Source organism: Chanodichthys erythropterus, chromosome 1 (genome assembly GCF_024489055.1).
Source record: "Chanodichthys erythropterus isolate Z2021 chromosome 1, ASM2448905v1, whole genome shotgun sequence".
Lineage (NCBI taxonomy): Eukaryota > Metazoa > Chordata > Actinopteri > Cypriniformes > Xenocyprididae > Chanodichthys > Chanodichthys erythropterus.
This window is the reverse complement of record NC_090221.1, coordinates 24,346,212-24,373,215: the sequence shown is the minus strand read 5'-3', so window position 1 is coordinate 24,373,215 and position 27,004 is coordinate 24,346,212. Positions and strand designations below refer to the sequence as shown.

At 39.9% G+C, this 27,004-nt stretch overlaps 1 protein-coding gene across 1 annotated transcript; it reads left to right on the top strand.

Moving 5' to 3' along the window:
- The first annotated feature begins 395 nt into the window (after positions 1 to 395).
- LOC137023579 (probable E3 SUMO-protein ligase RNF212) lies at positions 396 to 26,006 on the top strand. The gene is made up of 12 exons (XM_067390758.1): positions 396 to 629; positions 917 to 978; positions 1,052 to 1,126; positions 1,230 to 1,286; positions 1,361 to 1,419; positions 1,497 to 1,556; positions 17,936 to 17,991; positions 18,156 to 18,225; positions 18,573 to 18,615; positions 18,723 to 18,777; positions 25,337 to 25,409; positions 25,511 to 26,006. Exons 1-12 carry the CDS (start codon positions 497 to 499, stop codon positions 25,659 to 25,661), a joined length of 894 nt encoding a protein of 297 aa, XP_067246859.1. The 5' UTR covers positions 396 to 496; the 3' UTR covers positions 25,662 to 26,006.
- Positions 26,007 to 27,004: the final 998 nt, after the last annotated feature.

Genomic DNA, 27,004 nt, shown 5'->3' with positions numbered 1-27,004 from the left:
AATTAGTTTCTGACAAATAGAGAACACACTTTGCATATTAAACACAGTTTGAACTGGATTAATAAAACATTTGCGATGATAATCGATTGGTTTGCTAAGAAATACAATGTGTAACGTTAATCTTAACACAGGCTGTATCTCAAAACCCAGCGAGCAGCATAGAGTGTATGGAAGCCCATTTCCGTCACATAAGAATATAATCATGTTTTAGTAAATCATAATGAATGCATACTGTCATAATTATTACATACTAAATCGAAATTGTGACATACCAAGTTGTAATTATGACATAAAAACGTCGACATTCTAAGGCAACATTGTCTTAAAATGTCATAATTTACATATAAAGTCAAAATTATGACATATATAAGTTATATTGACAGAAAATCCTAATTTCTTTTTTTAATCTCGTAATTTTTTTTTTTTTCATTCTCATAATTATGATATACTGTTGCCTGTATAAGCACACTTTTGGAGGTTTTAGCACACAGCCACAATGATGTTGTACTCAAACAGGATAATGTCTCACTGGATCTGCTGTAACTCGTGCTTCATGTCACCTGGTCCTGAGCGTCACCTGGCTGTCACAAACTGCTGCCACATCATCTGTAATGTTTGCTTTCAGAGAGGTAGCACAATCAGCTAACTTTAAATATGTTCAGATTTAAAGATGGTATAATGGTGCTGCTTTTACATTTATCTGTAGTTGCGTTTATAGTGTTTATAACACAGTATGTGAATTATAATTATTCCAAGTATAATTATCTGCCTAATTTGTATTGCACTGCATTAATAAAGTAGCAAAATCACAGTATGAATGTATTGTCAGTGAGATCATAAATTAAATGTGTGAACATGCTGCCCTCTGCTGGAAAAATACAGTACAGAGAGAGGTCTGTGTTTGTTTTTCCTTAAGGAAATCAAGGTGCGTGCCTCATTTGCAAAGCAAAGTGTCAAATCTCTCCACTGTCTGATAAGGTAAGATACAAGAAATTATGTCATAGAGATTACTATTAATGAACTGTCACTAATCTGCATATTGTTTTAATAGAGCAGCTCAGAGGTTCAAGAACTTTTCACAGATATCAGTGCAGTTGCTGTCAAGTACTTCTCAGAGATAAGCAAGGTGATATTGTAGATAAAATGAGTATAATTGCAGATATGTTAATCAATCATGCAGCAGTAGCACTGCAGCACAGTAATAAAGATATGTTTATTATGGTTTGTAGGTCTTACAATTCCAGGCCAGACACCAGAAACGATTACTGGCCCACTATCAGCAGAAGGTGAGAGCATCCTGTCCTTAACATGACTTATTTTTACTGAATCAAATTAATGTCACACAACACTCTAAGCACAGACTGAGAGAATGAAGGAGAATGGACTGAAAATGCAACAAGAGATGCAGAAGATGTCCATGTAAGGATGAGTATTGCATTAATAAAGCCATTTCTTTTTTCATTTTTGCCTTATTTATTGGTTTCTGTTTTGTGCAGGAAAATTTCAGAACAAAATGCCTACATATCAAAGTTAGAGATGACTGTTCAAAATCAAAGGTATCTCTACATGAATCTCTAAATAGATAGTTGAATACAGGGCCTATAAATAGTATTCACTATTTGGAAACTGTTATGTTTTACAACATTAAACCACAAAGCATTTACTTTTGCTTTTGTGGCACAGATCAACAAGAAAATATTCTTCAAGAAACAAGAAAACATAGTTCTACGAATTGGTCAAAAGATATTACACACATTAAATACAAAACATTTAGTAGATGCAAATTAGGCAGTCCAGTTCTTGTCTTGAGTGTATGTGGATATTGCTTTCCAGTGCAATTTTCTGTATTCCTCTTGGCAGAACTGCTCAAGCTCAGTCAGTTAGATCATGAGTGGACAGCCTATGTCAAGTCAAACTGTGATTTGTCTACTCCAGTTGTCTTTATGCCATTCCTCTGTAGCTGTGGGGTCATTGTCTTAAGCCAGTAACAAACTACACGACTGTCAGGCCGATTATGAATGTCATTTAGTCGTGATGACTGATCATGCCTAAACAGACTGGGTCTGTTCCAGTTGGGCTCAGTCAGTGTTTACAGTTGGTGTTTAAAGTTGTGTAGTGTGCAGTGTTTAAGATTCTAGTCTTAGAATTTAAGAACCAGCTGCTGCCAGTTGTCCTCACAATGATTTTTTAAAAAACAAATATATTTCCGACTAATGCCGGCGACTATGCTTTGGAGAAAATATTTTTTCTGGATTACACATCTTGTTTTGATGTTTCTTTTATATTATCTCATAAGTTAACATTGCAAGTTAAATGTTTTTAGGCTGTTAATTTTGCTAAGCTTAATTAAAAAAGTTAAACTGCATTATGTAAACATTTAGAATAAGCAGCGATTTCTCAAATTTTAAAAATAATATGAAGTATTCTTTTATTTCGATCTGCAGTCTAATAAAAGTTAATCAGAAAAATAAAATGGTTGCTTATAATGGCACTAGTTTCTGAATATTTAAATAGTTTAACAAATAAAAAAAAATCATAAACATAACATTTGTAAATAAAATAAGTTATTCACTTTAATTATATCTAATATAGTTGTATCTAATATGCCCTGAACATTTCTGCAGCCCTTCTGTCAACTGAAGTTAGCTGTCACGTTTCTAGTGGCAGTCCCATTTTGCATATTGGGAGCATTGTACATTTACTGATAAAAGTAAAATTTAAATAAACAAATAATATTTTAAATGACTTCTGTTTCAGGATCAATAAAACAGTAATATTTTACTTTGGTAACTGATAATTCTGGAACCAAAAAAAAAAAAAAAAAAAAATAGCATAGTGTTTTTGCTCAGAATGAACTAATTCTTTTTAGATTTTTGATTTGAGAAAAACTAATAACCTACATTATTGCTTAATTATAGGTTTAAAAAAAAAACAGCTGGAGAAATGTTATAATTAACTAAACTAATCTGGAAAGACATAATGAAATCTGTCTACTCAGGTGATAATGGCAAAAAGAAAAAGAGAGAAACAGGACTTTATGAAAAAAATATTTTATTCAAGACTCATTGCTGAGTCATCAACATGCATTTATCATTCTTACTGTCACGGTAAGAATGTCTACCTTTATCTTGAACCTAAAATTTGGGTTCAATTCGGTTTTCTTCAACAGTTCTCCTCACAAACAAATTTGATAAGAACACAGTACCCTTCATCCTCACCCAAGTTTTTTCCTCCTTTTTTTTCTTCTTTTACTCTGCACAAATTGCACTGCAAATAAGTAGTGCCAGCTGTCTGTTGAAATCCATGTTTGTTTTGGTACAAGATCTCACACAGTTGAGTTTGGCAAACATACACAACAAACATTTGGCAAACATTTTAGGGCCCGAGCACTGATGGTGTGAGGACCCTATTGTAATTGCTTGGTTATTCTTCTATTCTTCTAATTAGGGCACAAGCCCTGAAAGGGTGAAGGCCCTATTGTTCCCCTAATGATTATTAGGGCCCAAGTCTCGAAAGGGCGAAGGTTCCATTTGTTTTCCGTGGGATTATTAGGGCCCAAGCCCTGAAAGGATGAAGTCCCCATTGTTTTCCTTAGGATATTAGGGCAAAATGATCGATAGTGCCACCTACAAAATTTCATTTAAGCGCCTTATGTGCTACATTTCACGTTCAAGCATGAAATTCAGTAGACATGTGTAATAGCCCAATACCTACAAAAAAAAGTCTCTGGGTCCAAAATCTGAAAAACCAACAGGAAGTGAGATATTTTGAATTTTCTCTGAAAAAAAAAAAACTGCAAACATTTGCAAACAAACTCCTAACAAACTCCTTAACAAACTCTTCTTAGAGCTTTAAACAGATAAACATCATATTTGGTCAGTCTAATCAGGTCAGGCCTTGGTCAGGCCTTCGCTACGTTAAATTGTGAGGACCTTGACTTCTCACAGAAGGGCATGTCCATGGCGGCCTGACAATGTTCAGTGTTTCACCATGAAACAGGAAGTTGTTGTAACTCGGGCATACAATGTCCTATCTGCCCCAAACTTCACATGTTTTATTAGAGTCCTGGCCTAAAGACATTTACATGGCAATATTCAGTTACAGTCATAGCGCCACCTGCGGGCAACAGGAAATTACGTTTTACACTGTGATTAACTCCTCGTAGAGATTTAACCAGATTAACATGTTGTCAGTCTAATCTTAAGACCTTAGTGACGATAAATATCAAAGATCTTGAGTTTTCCTTGGAGGGCGTGTCCCTGGCGGCCTGACAAAGTCTGATGTTTCGCTCAGGAAAGAGGAAGCTGTTGTAACTCAGGCATACAGTGTCCGATCTGCCCCAAACTTCACATGTGTGATAAGAGTCCTGGTCTAAAGACATCTATATGCCAATATTCAGTTAGTCATAGCACCACCTGCTGGCAACAGGAAATGGCATGCTTTACAATGTAATTCACTCCCAGAAACACATTTCAATATGCCACAAAGAACCAAACATACCAGAAACATGTTAAATCATGCAACACTTGATTTAATAAGTGATAATGTTTGCGATTAATGCCACGGAACAGGTTTCAAAATTAGGTGTGCCAAAATGGCTCGATAGTGCCACCTACAAAATTTCAATTAAGTGCACTTCACGCTACGTTTTACGCACAGGTATGAAATTCAATAGACAGATGTAACAGCCCAATACCAACAAAAACGTCCTTGGGTGCAAAACCCGAAAACCCTACAGGAAGTGAGATAGACATACTTCCAGACATACTTCAACAAACTCCTCCTAGAGCTATAATCAGATCAACGTCATATTTGGTCAGTCTAATCTGAAGGCCTTTGCAACATTAAATTGCGAAGATGTAGAATCTTCCTTCAAGGGTCCGTGTTGGCCTGACAAAGTTCGAAGTTTTGCGATTAAAAAGGAAGTTGTTGTAACTCGGGCATACAATGTCAGATCTGCCCCAAACTTCACATGTTTTATTAGAGTCCTGGCCTGAAGACATCTACATGGCAATATTCAGTTACAGTCATAGCACCACCTGCGGGCAACAGGAAATTACGTTTTACACTGTGATTAACTTCTCATAGAAATAAAACCAGAACCACATCATACATGGTCAGTCTAATCTTAAGGCCTTAGTGAAGTTAAATAGCAAAGATCTTGAGTTTTCGTTGAAGGACGTGTCTGTGGGAGCTTGACAAAGTCTGATGTTTCGCCATGAAAGAGGAAGCTGTTGTAACTCAGGCATACAATGTCCGATCTGCCCCAAACTTCACATGTGTGAGAGTCCTGGCCTAAAGATATCTACATGCCAATATTCATTTAGTCATAGTGCCACCTGTTGGCAACAGGAAATAGCATGCTTTGCACTGTAATATATTCCCTGAAACACATTTAAATATGCCATGAAAAATCCAAACATGCTAGAAACACTTTAAATCGTGCAACACTTGACTAAGTGCTAATGTATGCGATTAACGCTATGAAACAGGAAGCTGTTGTAACTCAAGCATACAATGTCCAATCTGCCTCAAACTTCACGTTTGATCAGTGCCCTGGCGTGAAGACATCTACATGCCAAACTTAAGTTATAGTCATATTGCCACTAGCTGATAGCAGGAAGTGTGGCAAATACAAATGACTGACATTATCCTCCTATATTTATGTACTTAAATGCATATTGCCCACTGTGTTCTTTTTTCCTAAAGCCATTGGGTGGCTGTGGCACGGGTGTGAAGGCCCTTTCATCGCTGCTTGCAGCTTTAATTCTTCTTCTCCAAAATGAATCACATTAATGGGGGCCTAAACATGCTCAAAAATTCATGAAACATTGAACACGTGTCAGAAGTGGTGAAAATTTACGTCTGATATAGGTTTCAGAATTAGGTCAATTTTTAGAATTAAAATGGCTTGATAGCGCCACCTACAAAATTTCAGTGAAGTGCTCCTCGCGCTACGTTTCACGTACAGGTATGAAATTTGGTAAACACATGTAACAGCCCAATACCTACAAAAAAGTAAAAATCTGGTACAAAATCTGAAAACCAACAGGAAGTCAGATATTTAGATTTTTTTCTGCAAAACTTGTGCAGTTTTTGCCATTGCCAGAGGTTGTACTTTGACAAGCTCCTCCTAGGGCTTTAATCAGATCAACATCATATTTGGTCAGTCTAATCTAAAGCCCGATGTAACGTTAAATTGTGAAGATCTAGTGGCGGCCTGACAAATTTCGATGTTTTACCATGCAACAGGAAGTTGTTGTAACTTGGCCATACAGTGTCCGATCTGCCTCAAACTTCACATGTGTGATACGAATCCTGGCCTGAAGACATCTACATGCCAGTATTCAATTAGTCATAGCGCCAACTGCTGGCAACAGGAAATGGCATGCTTTACAGTGTAATTCACTCCCAGAAACACATTTAACTATGCCATGAAGTACCAAACATGTTAGAAACACATTAAATCATGCAACACTTGGCTAAGTGCTAATGTATGCAATTTATGCCACGAAACAGGAAGTTGTTGTAACTAAGGCATACATTGTCCAAACTGCCCCAAACTTCACATTTGCTAATAGTCATGACCTGAATACATCAACATGGCAATATTCAGTTATAGTCAAAGTGCCATCTGCTGGCAGCAGGAAGTGTGGTGCATCAAATTGACTTTGCCATATTTCTCCTCTATGTATCCACTTAAATGAATGTTGCCCACTTTTTGCAGGCCAAATAAAGGACAAAATCAAGAGAATTATTATTTCACTTCATTCAGGCATTCAACAAAAGAAATATTTTGGCCTTTATAGAAAACCATACACATGTGCAAAAATAATTTGAACCACAATTTGAATCACAACCAAGAACAATAATAACAATGAAAAATAAAATAATCAATAAACGTTTCTCGAAATAAAGAAGAGGCCCTAGCCCTTTTGTGTAGAGCTAGGGCCTATAAATTGTGAAGGATTGTGAGATCTAAAGAAGCTTTGAAAGCGTGGAAATAGGACCGTTTGGGACCATCTCTTCTAATTTTGAGATTCCAAGAGGCACTCAGCAGTCGAATTTAAAAAGGAGTAGAATTAAAAAAAAAAAAATCCCCAAACCCTTTTGCCGTCCGGTATGTTCCGTTTCGATTGCCACATCAACTCGTCCTTGTGCAGAGTAGCCTATACATTCAAAGATGCAAACGCAATCTTCCAGTTGTACTCACCAAGGATTGAATCTCCAGCAATCTTGGTTAGGTTATACACCAAAGATGACCTCAATACAACGTGCAGCAGTTCCGTCATATCCACCTGGCTCTCACTTCCACGACTCATCTCTCCTTCATTTCCCCTACCGGTTCTTATTGTCTCCTTTCCCTTTTTTTCATCATTATCTTTTATGATTTTCCTTCAGATAAATAAATAAGGACAGTTATCATAATCAATTGATTTCAAAATTTGTTATTTATTTTGCTTATTCGTTAAGTGAAGGTGATAATGTGAATGAAAAACTGACAATGTGAAAGTGTAATGATCTGTTACAAAGTATTTATTATTTTTCTTCTCCCCTAAAACAAATCGTGCAGACCAAATCGTAAGTGCTAGAGACTTGAAACTTGGCCAAATGGTAGTCCTCAATTTGGGGAGAACCTCAGAAGTTATGACCCCAATCGGCCAATAGGTAGCGCTACAACGATCAAAAGTAAATTAGCTATTAACTCCTAGACCGTTTGTCCTAGAATCAAATGTCTTATATCATTGTAATCCTTGGCTCTGACGGACAAAATGTATATCGCCGATTTCATTCCTGTCAGGGAAAATTTTCCTCCATTTTGAATTTTTTCCAAAACCTACTTATGCTAACTAGTCCTAGGTTTTTCGCCTGATCAGAACCAAACCAGTGCAGAAATGTTCTCTGGAGTGTTAATTTGTTAATAAATGTTCATTTTGATTCACGGTCACTAAGGGGCACCAAAATGTATGACTTTTACTAAAATGGCTGTTACTCGAGAACAAAATTAGATATTTGCACCAAACTCAGTATACATGTGTATGGGCTCAATCTTTAGTCACGATAAAAAAAGTGTTGATTTCACACTAGGTGGTGCTATGACTAAAAAAAACCCATGAAAACAGCTGTAACTATGCAACCGTTAGTCCGATTGACTTGAAATTTGGCATGCAGTGTCTTGGTCCAAGGGGGCATGATAGTTTATGAGAACATTTGCGTATCTCAAAAAACATGGCCGCCATCGGTCAATGATGTTTAAGCACCTATTAGACAAGGTTAATGGAGCCCAATTGGAATGAAACTCCATGTTCGACTCACGGGCCTAGAGGTCTGTAAGAATTTTGAAAGAAATTTCAGAATCAATATCGATTCCATTGACAATATTAGATGTAAAGTATGATTACGACAATGAGTGGGACCTGACACGTGTTGTCTAATACTAATAGAGTTTAGAATGTCTGCAAATGCCAATCCCAATGAGTCCTTTTTATTATCTACATGGATATTAAAATCACTAACAACAAGGACTTTATCTGCAACTAGTACTAACTCTGATAGAAAATCAGCAAATTCTTTGATAAAGCCTGTATACAGTAGCCAGCACAAATGTCAACTTACATAATGTTACGTAAAGTACCATCACTTCGAAGGAATTATATTTGAAAGAATTTTGACTAATACTGTAAATATTACTATAAATTACAGCAACACCTCCCCCTTTGCCTTTCTGACGAGTGTTGATAATTATAACCTTGAGAGCTAGACTCATTTAAAGTAATGTAATCATCCGGTTTTCGTCAAACACAGCACATCTACATTATTGTCTGTGATAATATAATTTACAATAAGTGATTTTGAAGAAAGGGGTCTGATATTTAACCCAAGTTTTATCATTTGTTTATCATTATTATCTCTATTTTTTATTTGTTGAACATCAATTAAATTTTTACCATTAAATGGGTTTGGAAGTTTTTTGTTTTTACTAATTCAGGGTACAGACTAGTGTTGTCACGGTACCAAAATTCCAGTAGTCGGTACCGATACAATGAAAATTGTATGGTTCTCGGTACCAATTTCGGTACCACAGCAAAATCTATTGGAACTATTTTACTATTTTATATAGCCAATTTTAAAAACATTAAATATGATTTAGAATGTGTATGTTTGTGTGTATATATAGGCTACCTCAATTAAATACATTTTGAAATAATAAAAAAAAAATGCTCAAACATTTATTGTGTACTGTTGAAAAAAACAGCATATGCTGGTAAGGTAGGTTTTGAAGCTGTATTCTGGTCAAATGCTGGTCCTAAACTGGTCCTGCTGGTCCATGGTAGTCCTAAGCTGGTCCTGGACCAGCATAAACCAGCTCAAACCACCATACCAGCTTCAAAACCTACTTTATCAGCATATGCTCGTTTTTTCAACAGGGGTATGTTACAACAGAGATGGCACGGAGGCAGATGTAAAAGCAAGTACAGTGTTTTATTGATATCAGCAGAGAAATACAGTGAGTATATGGTAATGGTAGAAGCTTGGTATGTTGATTGAAGAAGTGATACTGTCCTTTTGATGATTGCAGATGGAATACGGAGAAGCACGTTGAAGACTGGAGACTGGGAACACTCACACACAGTTGGATAAGCACACGGGGAAGACTGGAGACACTGGAGACGTTGGAAGCAGGTAAGTAGCAGATTGGAGTCCTTGAGGTAAGTACACATGGAGCTTTGGTATAAACGAGACCGGACAGTGACTGTGTGTGGGTGTGGGTGTGGGGTTTTTGAGGTGGTGGTGATAGCAGTGCTGATGATGTGCAGGTGGCGGTGATTAGTATTCTGGTGATTGAGTGCGTGGGTAATGGATGGAGGTGGAACCTGACGTGTCTGTGACAGTACCCCCCCTCCCACGGCCCGCTCCTGAGGGCCGAGGACCCCAACGTCGTGGTGGTCGTCCTCTTGGGCGTGGGGCAGGTCTGTCAGGGTGGCTGGCGTGGAATGCTTGTAGAAGATTGGGATCGAGGATATCGTTTCTAGGCACCCATGAGCGCTCTTCGGGGCCGTAGCCCTCCCAGTCGACGAGGTATTCCAGTAGACCACAACAGCGCCGGGAGTCCAGTATCTCGCAAACCTCGTAAGCAGCACCGTCGTCCAGGATGAGTGGAAGGGGGGGTTCGGCGGCTGCCATGTCAGGTTCTGTGGAGGGAGAAACAGAAGGGTGGTGAGGCGTTAGTAGAGAGACATGGAAGGTAGGAAGAATTTTGTATCGTGGTGGAAGTTGTAAACAATACGTGACGGGGTTGATCTGTCTGGTGATGGTGAATGGGCCAATAAAGCGAGGACTCAGCTTCCTCCAGGGCAGACGCAGTCTGATGTCCTTGGTTGACAGCCAGACCTTCTGCCCCGGTTGGTAGGACGGAGCATTGGAGCGCCGAAGGTCTGCTGTCATCCTGCGTCTGCGCAGGGCTCTCTGCAGTTGATGGTGGGCTGAGTCCCATACCCTCTCGCTCTCCCGGAACCAGTAGTCCACTGCGGGGACATTGGAGGGTTCCCCGTCCCAGGGGAACAGCGGGGGTTGGAAACAGAGTACGCATTGGAAGGGTGTTAGACCGGTGGAAGGGAGAGAGTTCTGGGCGTACTCGGCCCAACCGAGATACTGGTTCCAGGAGTTCTGGTGGCCATGACAGAAGGTACGCAGGAAGCGGCCAATCTCCTGGATCTTCTGTTCTGTCTGCTCGTTCGTCTGAGGATGGTAGCCGGATGACAGACTGATGGTCACAACCAGGAGTGACAGACACGGGAGATGAATTGGGGCCCTCGGTCTGATACGATGTCTTCGGGGATTCCATAATATCGGAAGACGTGGTTAAGCATGAGCTCAGCTGTAGTTAAGGCGGTAGGTAAACCTCTCAGGGGGATGAGACGGCAGGCCTTGGAGAATCGGTCTACTACCACTAGCACACAGGTGTGACCATCCGATCCCGGGAGATCCGTGGTAAAGTCAACCCCCAGGTGTGACCAAGGTCGCTCAGGAACGGGCAGCGGAGAGAGCTTGCTGGCTGGCAGGTGACGAGGGCTCTTGGCGATGGCGCACTCCCTGCAGCCCTGCACGTACCTTCTGACTTCCCTGGCCATGTTGGGCCACCAGAAGCGCTCCTTTAGCAGCGAGAGGGTCTCATTGACCCCCGGGTGACCAGTGCCCGACGTGTCCGGGTGATGTACTGAAGGCCCTGGGGACAACCCGGCGGAGTGTAGGAGGAGGCATTGGAGGAGGTAGAGTTTCTTCGGACCATTGGATAGGATTCACGAAGATGGTGTCTGGAAGGATGGTTTCGGGAGATTCATTCTTTTCCTCAGGAGCATGGAGACGGGATAATGCATCAGCTTTAATGTTCTTGGAACCGGGGCGATAGGAGATTGTGAAATCGAATCTGGAGAAGAACATGGCCCAACAGGCTTGTCGAGGGTTGAGTCTTTTGGCAGCTTTGAGGTATTCCAAGTTCTTATGGTCTGTGAGTACTTGAAAGGGATGATTGGCGCCCTCCAACCAATGCCTCCATTCCTCCAGCGCTAACTTGACGGCCAGGAGCTTGCGGTCACCGATGTCGTAGTTGACCTCCGCCGGGTTGAGTTTACGGGAGAAGGCACATGGATGGAGTCTACTTGGATTCCCCTGCTGCTGTGATAGTACCGCTCCCACTCCATTGGTGGAAGCGTCCACCTCGACGACAAAAGGCAGGTCAGGGTTCGGTGGACGAGGAGGGGAGCGGGGGTGAAGGCTTCCTTGAGGGCTTCGAAGGCGTTGGTGGCATCTTCGGACCAGGACAGACTTGGGCTGATGACGGAGGAGGTTGGTTAGTGGGTGGACAATGGAACCGTAGTTTTTGATGAAACGGCGGTAGAAATTGGCGAAGCCGAGGAAGCATTGGAGTTCTTTGATGGTTGAGGGAGCAGGCCAGGACTTAATGGCTTCTACCTTCCCCTTGTCCATCTGGATGCCACTGTGATCAATGAAGTATCCCAGGAAATGGACTGAGGGCTGGTGAAAGGAACACTTTTCTGCCTTGAGGAAAAGATGGTACTGCCGTAAGCATTGGAGGACCTCCGCAACGTGGTGGCGATGTTAGGCCAGGCTCCGGGAGTAAATCAAGATGTCATCAATGTACACGAGTACAAACTTGTGGAGGAACTCCCGGAGCACCTCATGAATGAAATCCTGGGATACGGATGGGGCGTTGACAAGATATTCATAATGGCCGGTGGGCGTGACGAAGGCGGTCTTCCACTTGTCCCCCTCGCATATCCGGATGAGGTTGTACGCGCTGCGGAGGTCCAGCTTAGTGAACACAGTGGCACCACAGAGATGTTTCAGGGTCGCTGGTACGAGGGGAAGTGGATACCGGAACTTGACTGTTATTTTGTTAAGGGAACGATAGTCTATGCAAGGCCGCAAGCCTCCGTTCTTTTTTGCCACAAAGAAGAAACTTGAGGCAGCAGGGGAAGTAGACGGGCGTATATATCCTTGGTTAAGGGCCTCTTCGATGTATTCTTCCATTGCCTTCTCGTCTGGCACTGACAAAGGGTAGATCCTTCCCCTAGGCACTGGTTCACCCAGTAACAGATCTATGGCACAGTCCCATGGGCGGTGTGGAGAAAGCTTGGAGGCGCGTTGCGGGCAAAAGACATCGCTGAAGGGGGTGTAACAGGATGGAATATCAGTGGAGTGTTTTTCTATGGGGCTTTCAATGGAAGTAGTACAGATGGAGATCTTCTTGGAGCTTGGATACTTGGGAACTGGAAGTTCAGAGAAGCAACTGAAGAAACAGCGTTCGCCCCACTTCAGGATCTCGCCCGTGCGCCAGGAGATGGTGGGGCTGTGCTGTTCGAGCCACGGACACCCTAGAACCACGTCAGCGGTGGAATCCTCCAGAACCAGCAAATGAATGTCTTCAACGTGTAGGATACCTACACGAAGTTGAAGGGGTCCCACACAGCGGCTGATCCTCTTCCTGCTTAGGGGTTTGCCCGTGATGGAGTGGACTTGGTAGATGGTCAGAGAGGGCGAGGTTTTGAGTTTGAGGTGTCGGCAGAGGGAGCCTGAGATGAAGTTTCCTGCTGACCCTGAGTCGAGGAGCGCCACCACTGGAACAGATACATCAACAGCAGTAAGGTTTACAATAGTAGTGAGTGGTTTTATCTTCTTAATGGAGGGAATGTTGGCACTCACCAATGGTAGAGGAGGACGAATTGGGCATGCGGAGATTGCATGCCCCGAAGATCCATAGTATAAACATAAGTTCAGGGTCAGCCTTCTTTGGCGTTCTGAGGGAGATAGACGGGAATTATCCACATGCAGGGGTTCGTTGGCTGGTTCTGGGGAGCTGACGGGTTCGGATTGGCAGGAAAAGATGGTGGAAAGTGGCTGGCCCTGGTGCTCATTGAGACACGACTGCATACGAGTGCCTACGCGGATGGCGAGCTGGATGAAGCGTTCGAGGCTGATGGAATCCTCATGTGCAGCAAGGTTCCAACCCCTGATGAAAGGAAGTGATGAGGGCTTGTTCGTTCCTTCCACTACTGGCGGCTAGCGTCCGGAACTGCAAGGCATAATCAGTCACTGAATTTGATCCTTGTTTCAAATTATAGAGTTTCTCACCAATAGAAGAGTTAGTCAAGGGGGTTCCAAAGACTTCGCGGAAGTGGGTGACGAATGAAGAGTATGATTTCACCACAGAACCTTTTTGAGTCCAGAGCGAGTCGGCCCACTGGAGCGCCATGCCTTGCAGTTGGGAGAATATGAACGCTATTTTAGCCGTGTCGTTGGGGTAGAGATGCGGTTGCATCTCCAGGACTAACTCATATTGCAGGAGGAATCCGCTGCAATCTTCTGCCGATCCAGAGTAGGGCGCCGGTCGGGCCATGGGACTGGCTTGCATCATCGTTGGCGGAGTGGAAGAAGTGGAGGCAGAAGCGGCAGCAGGTGATGGTGACGGTGGTTGTGGGGTGAGTGCTCGGCGCAAAGCGACAACGAGCTCTTGAAATGGGTCCTGGGAACTCATGCTGATATCCTGTTGGTATGGTCCGGTGTTCTGTTACAACAGAGACGGAACGGAGGCAGATGTAAAAGCAAGTACAGTGTTTTATTGATATCAGCAGAGAAATATGGTGAGTATATGGTAATGGTAGAAGCTTGGTATGTTGATAGAAGAAGTGATACTGTCCTTTTGATGATTGCAGATGGAATACAGAGCAGCACGTTGGAGACTGGAGACTGGGAACACTCACACACAGTTGGATAAGCACATGGGGAAGACTGGAGACACTGGAGACGTTGGAAGCAGGCAAGTAGCAGATTGGAGTCCTTGAGGTAAGTACACATGGAGCTTTGGTACAAACGAGACCGGACAGTGACTGTGTGTGAGTGTGGGGTTTTTGAGGTGGTGGTGATAGCAGTGCTGATGATGTGCAGGTGGCGGTGATTAGTATTCTGGTGATTGAGTGCGTGGGTAATGGATGGATGTGGAACCTGACTTGTCTGTGACAGGGTAACAGACGTGCTTGTTTATTTGAGCTATTCCGTCAGTGAAACAACACACTATAGCCTGTAAAACCATGAAATAAATATCTGTAAATAATGGTAACTTAAATAATAAGAAAGTTAAATATTATTTCAAAAAACATTCATTTTTTATTTCCACACAAAGACGCGTCATTAGCCTAAATCCCGTTATTACTTTGATATAGACTGCTTTGCGCTTTGAGTGGGATGTGGGACACGAGCAGGAAAGAGACCATTTCTCTTAAATAATATCTTCGTTATCTCTTGATGTTACAAACAACTGACACTTGTTGTAAAAGGTGTGAAGAGCGAGTTTTATCCTCCGCAGGGGCAAGACATTCAGGCTATGTTTGGTTTAGCGCTGCCAGAGAAAACGAAAGTAAAAATCACTGGTGTGTGAAACGCGCAATACAAATAAACTTCACGCGCCTTAGAAAGTCTAATAACGAGCGCAAACTGTTAAATAGAAATAGACGGCAAGCAAAAAGGTTCCTGTCCTACGGTGTTTTTTCTAGAATGCGAATAGCCTAATAGGCCTAAATGCGAACGAAAGAAACGCTTATAATCCCCTGCATGAGTGAAGATTTGGGAAAAGAAACAGATGTTCAGTGGAATAACTAATGGTTAAATTCTCTGATAATCAGGTGACCAGATCGCGATTCGGAAAACAGATTAGGAAGCTTAAATGTATGGACTCACATACCTCTCTCATTCGGCATTAACCAAAATGTTTCCATGGCTGCGAAGTCACATTTAATTGCTAACCTATTATTTCTTCTGTAAACAAAGCTTTGTGCTTCACTCGTGTCATATTCACGTAAATACTGCCACAGCCCTATAAGTGGGTACCGAATATACCCGGATTCTCGCTACTACCAGTACTACAGAAATGCTGGTATCGTCACATTTTCAAAATTTCATTACTGACTTGGTACCGAAGTACCGGTACTTTTGACAACACTAGTACAGACACAGTCTCTATGTGATAATATATATAGGTGTAAGATTTTCTATGTGTTGGGAATTATCTGACTTCTGTAACGTGAGGCAGCTAGCAGATGGTCGGTTTAGCTAGTCTGTCTGCTTCCTGACTTGGGCCCCAGTTTGTCATGTTTCAGACTATGTACCATATTACTAGAGAGAAGAGCAGCACCATCACGAGAGGGATGAATACCATCTCTTTTCAACAGGTCAGGTCTGCCCCATAAACTCTTCCAATTGTCTATGAAACCTATATTATTTTGCGGACACCACTTGGACAGCCAGCCATTGAGTGATGATAATCTGCTAACTATCTCATCACTCCGACAAACAGGAAGGGGACCAGAGCAAATTACTTCTCCTGACATTGTACTTGCGAGTTCACACACGTCTTTAATGTTAGTTTAAGTGATCTCCGACTGGCGAAGTCGAACATCATTAGTGCTGACGTGAATAATCATTTTAGAGTATTTACAATTAGCATTAGCCAGCACTTTTAAATTTGCTTTGATGTCAGGTGCTCTGGCTCCCAGCAAATATGTGACTATGGTGGCTGGTGTCTCTATTTTCATGTTCCGTGTAACAGAATCGCCAATAACTAGGGCATTTTCAACCGGATTCTCAGTGGGTGCGTCACTGAGTGGGGAGAACCTGTTTGATGTTCTTATTGGAATGGAAGAGTGATGTTTTCCGCGGCCACCTCACCGTTACCCAAGTGCCCTGCTGCACGGGCTCTACAGCCGGAACCGAACAATGTACAGAGTTCATTAAGCTAGTCGCATCCAAAACAGTATCTGATGCCCTTGCATCTGATGCCCCCCTTGCACCCTTGCAACACCACAGCTGTTTGATGAATGCGTTGAAAAAGGAGCGCGCGAGAGACTGATGACGCTAGCTATTAACAAGCATGTTGTAACAGTGATTTAGATTCAAAGATTACACGCTAGCGATATCAGATTAATGTGGTAGGCAATATTATATATAAGGTAATAATAATATAAGCAAAAATGAATAAAAGTAAGAGATTCAAAACAAAGCTATATGGAGCTTTGTTTTGCTATACAGAGAGACACACGCAAACCACTCTGAGCAGCGAGGCAGCAACACCACTTGATGTATAATGCATTATAAAGGTATTCATAATGTACATTATAATGCATTACATAATAATGTAACTTGGTTAAATAATTGTAATCAAAGTTAAAATACTTGTGTAAATGTATTACATTACAATGTATTATAATGTAATATATTATGTTCATGTATTAGTTATAATGTATTATAAGTGTGGTTACAATTATTCATGAGACCATAAAATTCATTATAATGTGCATTACAAATCATAATTAATGCATTAAAAATACCTTTATAATGCATTCTATGTAAAGGCTTTAAAGGTAGCGCAGACGGTGTTTTTCATAAACACTTTGTTATACTGGTTGAAACTCTCTTTACATCCTGATAGCAATAAATAATACAATAGAAGTGGTCTAAATATTACAAAATGCACATATATTCTCTGTGGAAGTCTTAGGACCTAAACATGTTCATCCAATCATTGCATTCGGTCTGAATGCAATGATAGGATGTCCTACCTGCCTGTCAACGTATCCATACCTCTGCTCACCCTGCTCACGAAGGCATCACACATCATCAGTGCGTTCCGTAAGGCCAGTCACATTTTACAGTTCCTCCTGATCCAAAAAAACAACGAGCCTATGCTGCATTCACGGCATGTCGTACTGTAATTACAAGATGGCAACCCGTGACATTCTACCTGGAGCTGCTCACATCCTCAGATTCAGATTTATGCATTTCTATGGCAACACTGTCAACGCTGAAATGAATCTGCAGCAGTGGTACAAGTCAGAGCTCTGTAAGTTGTTTACATTCATTATTATTGTAATGTTCTGTGCTTTGAGACATCAGGCAATTTGACGGCATCTCTCGTGACACTTTGCAGACTCTGGCTGCGTGTGTTCATGTGTTTTGGAGGAGGTGTGGCTTTGGGGAGCACTGTGAAGGGAGGGTGGGATCTAATGTTTTCAACACTTGCTTGCTATTGCTAGCCTCTCCGAAATTGCCTACCATACCTTTAAGTGATACCAAACTTTCTATTCATCAATAAATTCAAATAACATCCTAATATTATTATCCTAATAAAAATATTAATGTTACGCTGAAGACTGGAGTAATGGCTGGAGTTATATTTGAAAATATTTTACAACTGAAAACAATAATGTAACATAAAAAGTCAGAGGCAGTGAATACAATTTATATGCACTGTAAATATGGCATGTATCCTTCTAATGGAAGACAACATATGATATCGTATGAATGTAGAAATAGAAGAACATGTAATTTATTAATGCATCACTTGTCATTGATATCATTCCAGTTCAAGACTGGCATTACAGTCCAACCGAGATTTACAGCCAGGAAGTCAAAGACAAGGTGCCTTCTAGCTTGTTTTTAGCGCTCTTTAGATCTGTAAGATGAACAGATTGTCCAAACTGTTACAGTTTAAGATATTTTATCCCTGGTAATTATGAAATGGATCAGGTTGTTTTTGTGAGTTAATATATCATTTCAAAGAGCTGTTTCTCTGTTTATTTCAGCTTCTTCAGTGACAAAAGTTCCCTATTCTTCTCCACTCTCAATGTCACGATCCTTATCCTCTGCTAGCCTGTGAGTATATGATCAGTTCAGATCCCTCAGGAAGGTTTCTTTAGTTCTTTAGTTTCGCATTTCACATAGTTTCGTAATTCTTTGTTTTTATATTGATTTATTAACTTTAAACTGTTTCATACTCAACAGTACAAAACAGAACTGACACAACAGAGAAATTTATACCGTATTTTAATTGCATTCTAACTGTCTGTGTTTGATGGTTTCTTTGAAAAATCATTAACATCCCATATGAATGTCTATGAAATAGTATCTGTCATGTCTGTTTTTTTTTCAATATAGTCTATGCTTTAATCATTGAAAGTCTTGCTTGTGATTGTAACATTAGTTTGGTTGTTCTTTCTCAGAGCTGATAGCGTAGAAATCAACAGCAGGGGGCTCTCTCACAAAGTAAACTTACTCTGTTTTTTTCTGTATACTTATCCTTATGTGGTTTTCTTTATAGTATATACAACTGTCATTACTTTGCAATCCTATTCCTCTGTTTCTCCATCTAGCCAGATGTATTGAGTAGGATTTGTCTCAGAAGCTCACAGCAGAACTGCCCCATAGGTTTGTCAGCGCTATAGATTGTGGTGTTTTCAGATATTCATCATTGCCGTTTTTTTTTTTTTTTTTTTTTTTTGGTTTTTGATCACCTGGACAGGGTCATCATTTTCTCCCCCTCAAGTTGTTATAAACCTGTATAAATTCTTTGTTGTGCTGTACACAAAGGAAGATATTTGGAAAATTGTTTGTAACCAAGCAGATCCTCATTGACTACCATAGTAGGAAAAAATACTATGGTAGTCAATGGGGGGCGAGATCGGCTTGGTTACAAACATTCTTCCAAATATCTTCCTTTGTGTAGAACAGAACAAAGAAATGTATACAGGTTTGGAACTACTTGAAGGGGAGTAAATGATTACAAAATGTTCAGTTTTGGGTGAACTATCCCTTTTAAAACACAATAAACGGATAGTCACGTGTCAGACTGTTAGTTGGAAAGGTCTCAGCTAGTAAAAAGCATATTTTTCTGCAATTACTACAGCAAGTATTTCTATGAATGTACACTTATGATCAAAACAACAGTAGTGATGGGGAATCTACTCTAAAAGAGTAATTTCCCAGGGTTGCCAACTCTCACGCATCTGGCGTGACACTCACGCTTTCAGCATCAATCTCACGCTCTCACGCACACGCAAGAAATGTCACGCCAAAATCTATTCTTCTCCCCTCTCAATCCGTTACTTTCTGTTGATGACTAGACTAGATGTTACATCTCCCTACAACGTTCTCATTGCAGTATTCTCTGATCGTTGATTGGCTGAAAACCTTGCACGTGATACGTCAGTTGCGTGTGAGGAGAGAGAGCCCCGGCCGCGCGTGCGCACTCAATATACAGAGCGGCCAAAGCACAGAAGGTCTTCAGCACTCCCGGATCGTGCACACTCCGCCGCTGGCCAGGCTGCTTCTGCTTTACACACCATGGCCGTTATTTTCTCGAGAGCAGTTTTCTCATAGCTTCGCAACGCAATACTCGTTCCCTTATTTCTCAGGGAACCGAGGTTACGTAAGTAACCGAGTAACGTTACGTTATATACGTTTTGTTATATAACAACCGATATGACAACTTTAGCACATTTATCAGCTATACATTCATTCAGTGTTTTCCATTAATGACCCTCTGCTGCCGCCACCGTTTCATAATGAACTGAAAATGTAAAACATACTACGTTTGCCAACGAACTAATATCGAAACTGTGATATGGCTTTGTGCCTTTATAAAACAGCAAAAGACAGTGATTAAGTATATAGGCTATACAGTCTGTCTGTGCTGCGTGTTTTAAAGAGAAGAGCGCGCATTTGTGCACGCGATCAGCTGGTGATCTGGTGATCAAAATAAAAGCGCAAGGATATCTTTTAAAAAGAAATGAGTACAAAAGTATTGTAAAAAAAAAAAATTTTTGAACCCTTTTTAATGTCCAGGTACAAGTCAATGCTGTTTCTTTGTTCAATTTGCACACTGTACATGGGTTGAAGCTCTTAATTTTGAGTTTCCAGAGTGCACCAGATTGATGCATTTAACCTTAAAATGTACAAAATTTTCTTCCGGGGGGGCATACCCCCGGACCCCCCTAGCGGAGGTACATCCAACAAAGTTCTACAAATTACAGTGTCAAATAATGTACATTTTCATACGACAACAAAAGCTCCTTTCATGTCATTAAAGCTATTAATAGAAAATTGAAATGTCTTAGGACAAATATAGATTTGGAATAAGCCCTTAATGTTTACAATGTCTGGCTCCGCCCCTGTCAGGTAACTAAACTGACAAAAAATAAAATAAATTATTTCACCCCAATGATACTAAGTAAACATGGACTGACATTGATTTTTAAAATTAGGATTACCAAATATTTTCTCCGCGCACACGCGCAAACTGATTTTTTTACAAAGTCTCACTCCAGCCAAAGTCCCAAAGTTGGCAACCCTGAATTTCCTCTTAGTAGCCCTAGTGTTGGAGTTGACTCCAGCACAGGAATCGACTCTCGTTGTTGACTCCATTACTCTGTCCAAGCTGTTTTTTTGCACTATTACAAGAGATGTCAACAGGCTTATTACCCTCACCCGACCGTTTAGATGAATTAGATGAATTCATTAAAGAATACATTACCTTCTCTCAGGGGCGTAAATTTCATCGGACAGTAGGGGGGGGACAATAAACATAAAATTTCTCAAGAGCAATTTTTGAAGGGGACACAAATAATACAGCCACAATTTTACTTATAAAGGATATATGTAATGTTACACAGAAGAAAACCTTACTACTATTATTAGTGTAGCATGTAAACTGCCATTATGCTCAATGTTTCTCTTTGGTTCAATAAAAAAACTTACTAAATTGACCAAAATATTCAAAATCATTTATTTATTGGAATATTTTTGAAGTTTTTTTACAACCAAGTCACCAAAATATGATGAATATACTTTGAGCAAAACCCAACACACAACAGTGAATCTTCTAGCCTTATTACAGTTCACATATTCTTATCACACTGTTAATTGTTGTTGGTGTGGGTGACATAGTATCCAACAAGCTATTGTAAACAAGCTACCAAACACGCTAGGTAACATTATAATTGCTAAAATAGCGGACTCACGAAAAAAAAAAATCATGTTATCATCTTGCTTTTTTTTGTTATGACTAATTACTCAGCGTCGTCAGCATTAAAGCAAAAATAACCACTTCATCCGATGTTTTTGAATAAAATAGCCTTAACAGCCTACTTACTAGAGCTCCTCTCAACTACCGTCTGTCTTCTCTCCTGCCGGCGCCGCCGGATTTCTACACGCACGAGTGTGACGTTATATGAACCAAACCACTGTGAGGCAAGGGAGGGGTGACTCAAAATGTTTCTAAACTTAAAACGCCTGTTTGCGTTTGTATTGCTTTACTTCTTACACAGTTATTTTAAAAACATATCATTTATTTACAATACTTAGAGTGGTATTTAATTATATTTTTTTGGGGGGGACAGCACTCAGACAGGGGGGGGTCATGTCTACCCCGCCACCCCTGCCTTCTCTCTCATTTATTTAATTATTAGAACAAGGCTTTTACTCGTGACTTTTCCCTCTTTAAAATTAGGTAGTATTGGCAAGAACTAGGAAATGGTGACGCATCATTTCAAGGTAATGTCTTTTCTAAACTGGACTAATTTGGCCAGTCAAGCTAGAGTCGCCTGTTCTTCGAAGTCTTTTAAACAAATAAGATTTATATAAGAAGGAGGAAACAACGGTGTTTGAGACTCACTGTATGTCATTTCCATGTACTGAACCAGGGCTCTCAAGTTTTGAACTGAGTTCAGAGTGAGATTTCGGCGGCAGCGACGGGGGTTTGGGTGGGGACGGGGGTCTGATATGAAAAATGACACATTCGTACAAATAAAAAAATATTTATTTAATTCAGCATTTTAGTGTGTATCATGAGTGAGTGAGTGAGTGAGTGTGAGAGAGAGAGAGAGAGAGAGATAATGGTAATTTAATTATACACATTATATTGTTGTTTTTCCTCAACATTATAATGTAAAACAATATAAACATGGTAACCATATTCCGACTCTAGTGTAGCCTACGTTATATGTACCTTACGTTCGGCACGATAACTGACGCGATCTGCTTTACTAATGTTTTTTCCCGCTCACTGCTTGAGCTTATAATGCTTTTGTTCTTTAGGCCTATATTTTTTGTTTACACATATTGTTTAATGTTTTAAACTGAATGAAATCCTTGAGATAAAACGTAAACTTGTTGTGTATATTACCTAATCATAAGTTTGTTCAGAAATGGTGACGACAACTTGAATAAAAAAAAATTAAAAAAACGTCTCTCTCATTTTCTCAAAATAACGTAATTTAAAGCTGCTGTCTGCGATTTTTGGCCCTCTAGCGGTTAATAAACAGAACTGCACGCGTCTTGCGGAGGAACATTCTAGCCGGAGCTAGTTTTCTCCGTGTATGTCTCTATGGCGAGTCACAAAGTTACTGTGATACTCTGCGGCGAATCCTACCAGTCTGGTCTGAAATAGTCCGAATATAAACACTTATTATAAGTGTACCATAATGATTCAGGGTAAGACAAAAACACGGTTTGGAAAATGGATTCATGTTGTATATTCTCATTATATAATTTTTGTAAATTTTTAACACAAAAAAAAGTTGCGGACTGCAGCTTTAAATACACGAATATTCGTTTTTTTTTACTAGCCCAAATATTCGAATACAATATTTTGGAAAAATGCCCATCCCTACTAGCTAGGCAAGTTCACGTAACGTACTCTGGTCAGACTCTTAACTACCAGCTGCCTGGACAAATATTCCCCAGCAATTTGATGAGATGACTGTACTCATAGGATATTGTCCCACGTCGATCACGATCAGTCTGTAGCCAGATGTGAATCAATGTGACTGACAGATGTCCTCTTCTAACTACTTCAGCGAGCATCTCAGTGAGCGAGCCCGTGAATCACAGAATGTGTCGTTGGAATCAGAACGTAAACGTTGTTGTGGCGGGAATATCTAAATCTTACCCGGATACAGCAATTCTATTTTCTGATTGGCTGTTCGGTAGCTACATTTTTTTATTAGATTAACTGGTGCGTGGCAGGGCCTTCTGAACTCTATGGGGAACTCGCTTAATTCCTCTAATAGCGGCGCAACTTGTTGTGCGTTATCCTGGAGATTTCTCTGCGTGAGAAATACAAGGTGTGGCGTGTGAGCGTGTGAACGGTCTAGGGCACCTTTAATTATGTTTTATTGCTGGGGTCTCAGATACTCCGAACAGAACATAAGAGTAAACAATATGTGAATCCGTTGACCAGGCTATACATGACATGTGTTGTGATCTCATTGTCACTAATTAATTTAGATGAGATTAGATAAGATTAGATAGAACTGTATTGATCCAAGACAAGAGTGATTACATATGTCACAGACTTCCGACGCTTTGTTTGGTCACGTTCTTTTTCAAACCGTAGAGCTGCTCCGCAATAATTTAGATATGGTTGAGAAAACAAGTCTGACCACCAGATGTCGCTAATGCGCACTGTGTTAAAAGCTTCGCGTAATGAACCATTGATGAAAGCCTCAAATGCTTCAGAAAGCCTCTGTTTTCTCATCACTACTTTTCAGTACATTCATTGCTATAATATTCATGAGGTGAGACGTCTCTATTAAAGGAAACGCTCCTCGCACTTTGGCCACCCATCACACCAGAACCGTTTTCGGAAGCGGGCTGAAAAAGTACACTTTTTGCCCAGAAGACGTATCATTTCATGCAGTCATGTGACAATGATAATATTGAGACAATTTTGCTATCGCGATACCATGAAATTGATAATATTGTTACATGCCTAGTATATAGACATTACAAAACAAAGCAGACAGAATTTGACAACACACTGTGTGTGAACGTTATCATATACAGATGCTTTAAAGGTTAGTACAGCAGTTTTTAATTTGTCAAGTATTTAACAACTTAAAGTTGTATTAAGTATATTTAATACTGTAAAGCTGCTCACTTTAAAACATCTATATCTATTGTATAAAGTGCTATATAAATAAATGTGCCTTAACTGGAGTGCTATATTGCACATTTTGGCTGTTCATTTACATGACAGTGGCGTTTCGGCGGCCTGGAAGTATTTTAATAACAATACCATTATTTTCTAACTACAAAAACGCAAATTTGTGAAAACAGTGACGTAATGCGCGTGCATATTGCGTGTTATAGGCTTGTAGTTTTTCTTTTAAAAAGTGACTTTGTCAATTATTGGCCTGGCATGCAATACATTTTTTTTAATCGTGTGAACTGTGAATCATGTGCCGTGTGAACGGTGATTGTTTTGACAATGTTGTTGTCCATATGCGAAAAATGCAAAGCATTTTTTTTTTCAGTTTTTCAGTTTTTAGCACATTGTGTAAATGTACCCTCAGATTCAATGTTTCACAAGTATTGGATTTTAGCATGGCTTATTTTGCAAACAACATGACTCTTGTCGATCTTCTTAGTGGTTTCTTTGCCAAAATGAGTCCACACTTCACCTCTGTACACTGTGGCTGGTATAATTTAATCATCTTATTAGCTGAGTTTGCTAGCAATGCAACTTTGCTCTTCTCTGCATCACAGTTTACATTCTGAGATAACACTGCCATCTTGCAGTGACGGGTTTAAACTGAACATATAGCCACTGACACTAATCTTGGAAGTAGACGAATAAATACATATCGATACAATGTTTTATACAGTATCACCAAACATAACATGATATTCACATGTATTGATATTTATTTACACACCTAATACTTAAAATCAGTTAGTGAAAGGCTAAGGTAATGTATAAATACAGATTTACAGAATTACATTAAAAAGCTTTTGGTTTTGATAATAATGAATCTGATAATTACATTTTCCTACTTTTGGAGCAAATATATTGGCCACCTTTTTATTTTATTTTCAACTCTGAGAAGTGTGGATAGAACTTTTGACAGCTCTCATTTCACAATGATATCAACAATCCATTTATACGATCTAGCTGTATACTTTGTTCTTCAATGAATCCTTCTTTTAGGTTCAGTTCCTCACAGGGCATCAAGTCAGAGCACTATGGGTAACCATTCAGCGACATTCAGTGCCACTGTCAGGTATTTCTTCCACTAAAGAATGACTCCACTGTCTTATATCTTGAAAAACTATTCTGTCTTAGCATGGATGCCTGGAGTAACACGAGAAGTATCTTTTGCAGTAGGGACTTCTCCAGTGGTCTACTGGAGCCTGCGATGAGTCCATCCCATAATGTGGCCTTCCACAGAGACTCAGCATTGGAAACACCTGTGTTCAAACTGCCCTCAGCCTACAAGTACGGTTCTCTGTCCTCTCTGGTTTCCCCTCCATGAAAGCAAAGCAATACGGCTAATCACATCTTAAAATATTACTATATGTCACAAAGGTCTGCTATTTTACAAGATACTTTTAGGAAAAAAAAAACATCAGGACCATTAATGTAATCAACATCAAGGCCGAGCAATGAACATCTCTTATGATGCTGCAGTGCATTTACGCTCTCTCTCAATGAACATTGAACATCTGTGCTCTTGTTTCCATTAATGTTCCTATGTATCATAGCAATTAATCACAGACCGTCGTTGAGCGGTTTGTGAGTGTGAATTTTAATATGGCATTTTGCACATGGTTTGCATTGTGTCAGCAGCATGTGCTGTTAATCACATCCAATATGTTCTCTGCCGCATGTTTCTCTTCTAACACACTGATGCCATTGTTCAAACCTTGTTCACATTGATTAAAATTATGATAATGTGGCTTGATTTTGTTTGCATTTTTCTCTTGTATCTTGTTTATTATCTTGGTATCTCATCAAAGATGAAGTTGTGAAACTCATCTAATCAAATCTTGGGTTCATCCGAACAAATCAGCTAGAGTTTGGAGGTGGGTTGTTTTTGGAAAATGTCTGTCTATATGTTTTGAACTATACTATAAGGTCAAAATGAGCAAACTTGCCCTGTATTACAGAATCCTTCTATCTTAATTCTTGACTTAAGATTTGAAAAAAGTTCCATTTCCTCAGTGAAATTACCATGGTTACTATACAGACAGAGTAGGATTCTGAGATTTTTCTGTAATACTTTACAGTAAGGTTTTATTAGTTAACATTAGTTATTGTATTAACTAACATTAACTAACAATGAACAAAAAATGTGTTACAGTATTTATTAATCTTGGTAATGTTAGTTAATAAAAATACAGTCATTCATTGTTGGTTCATCTTAGTTCACAAAGCGTTAACTAATGTTAACAAATACAACTCTTGATTTGAATAATGTATTAGTAAATGTTAAAGTTAACATTAATTTAGATTAATAAATACTGTACAAGTATTTTTCATTCTTAATTCATGTTAACTAAAGTAGTTAAAGGATTAGTTCACTTTCAAATGAAAATGTCCCCAAGCTTTACTCACCCTCAAGCCATCCTAGGTGTATATGACTTTCTTGTTTCTGACCAAGACATATTAATATCCTGACGCATCTGAGCTTTATAATGGCAGTAATGCACTACCAAACGAGTATGAGATGAAGAAAGTGTCTCCATCCACATCCATCCATCATAAACATATTCCACGCAGCTCCGGTTGGATAATAAAGGCCTTCTGAAGCGAAGCAATGCGTTTGTATTAAAAAAAAAAAAAAAAAAAAAAAGGAACATATTTAGGAAGTTGTGA

Bases quoted from the DNA above. Each gene is read 5' to 3' on its own strand.
- LOC137023579 (XM_067390758.1), top strand. From the start codon at position 497: ATGATGTTGTACTCAAACAGGATAATGTCTCACTGGATCTGCTGTAAC. The intron at 1,127-1,229 runs GTGATATTGTAG...TATGGTTTGTAG, and splicing joins ACTTCTCAGAGATAAGCAAG to GTCTTACAATTCCAGGCCAG. The intron at 17,992-18,155 runs GTGCCTTCTAGC...TGTTTATTTCAG, and splicing joins GCCAGGAAGTCAAAGACAAG to CTTCTTCAGTGACAAAAGTT.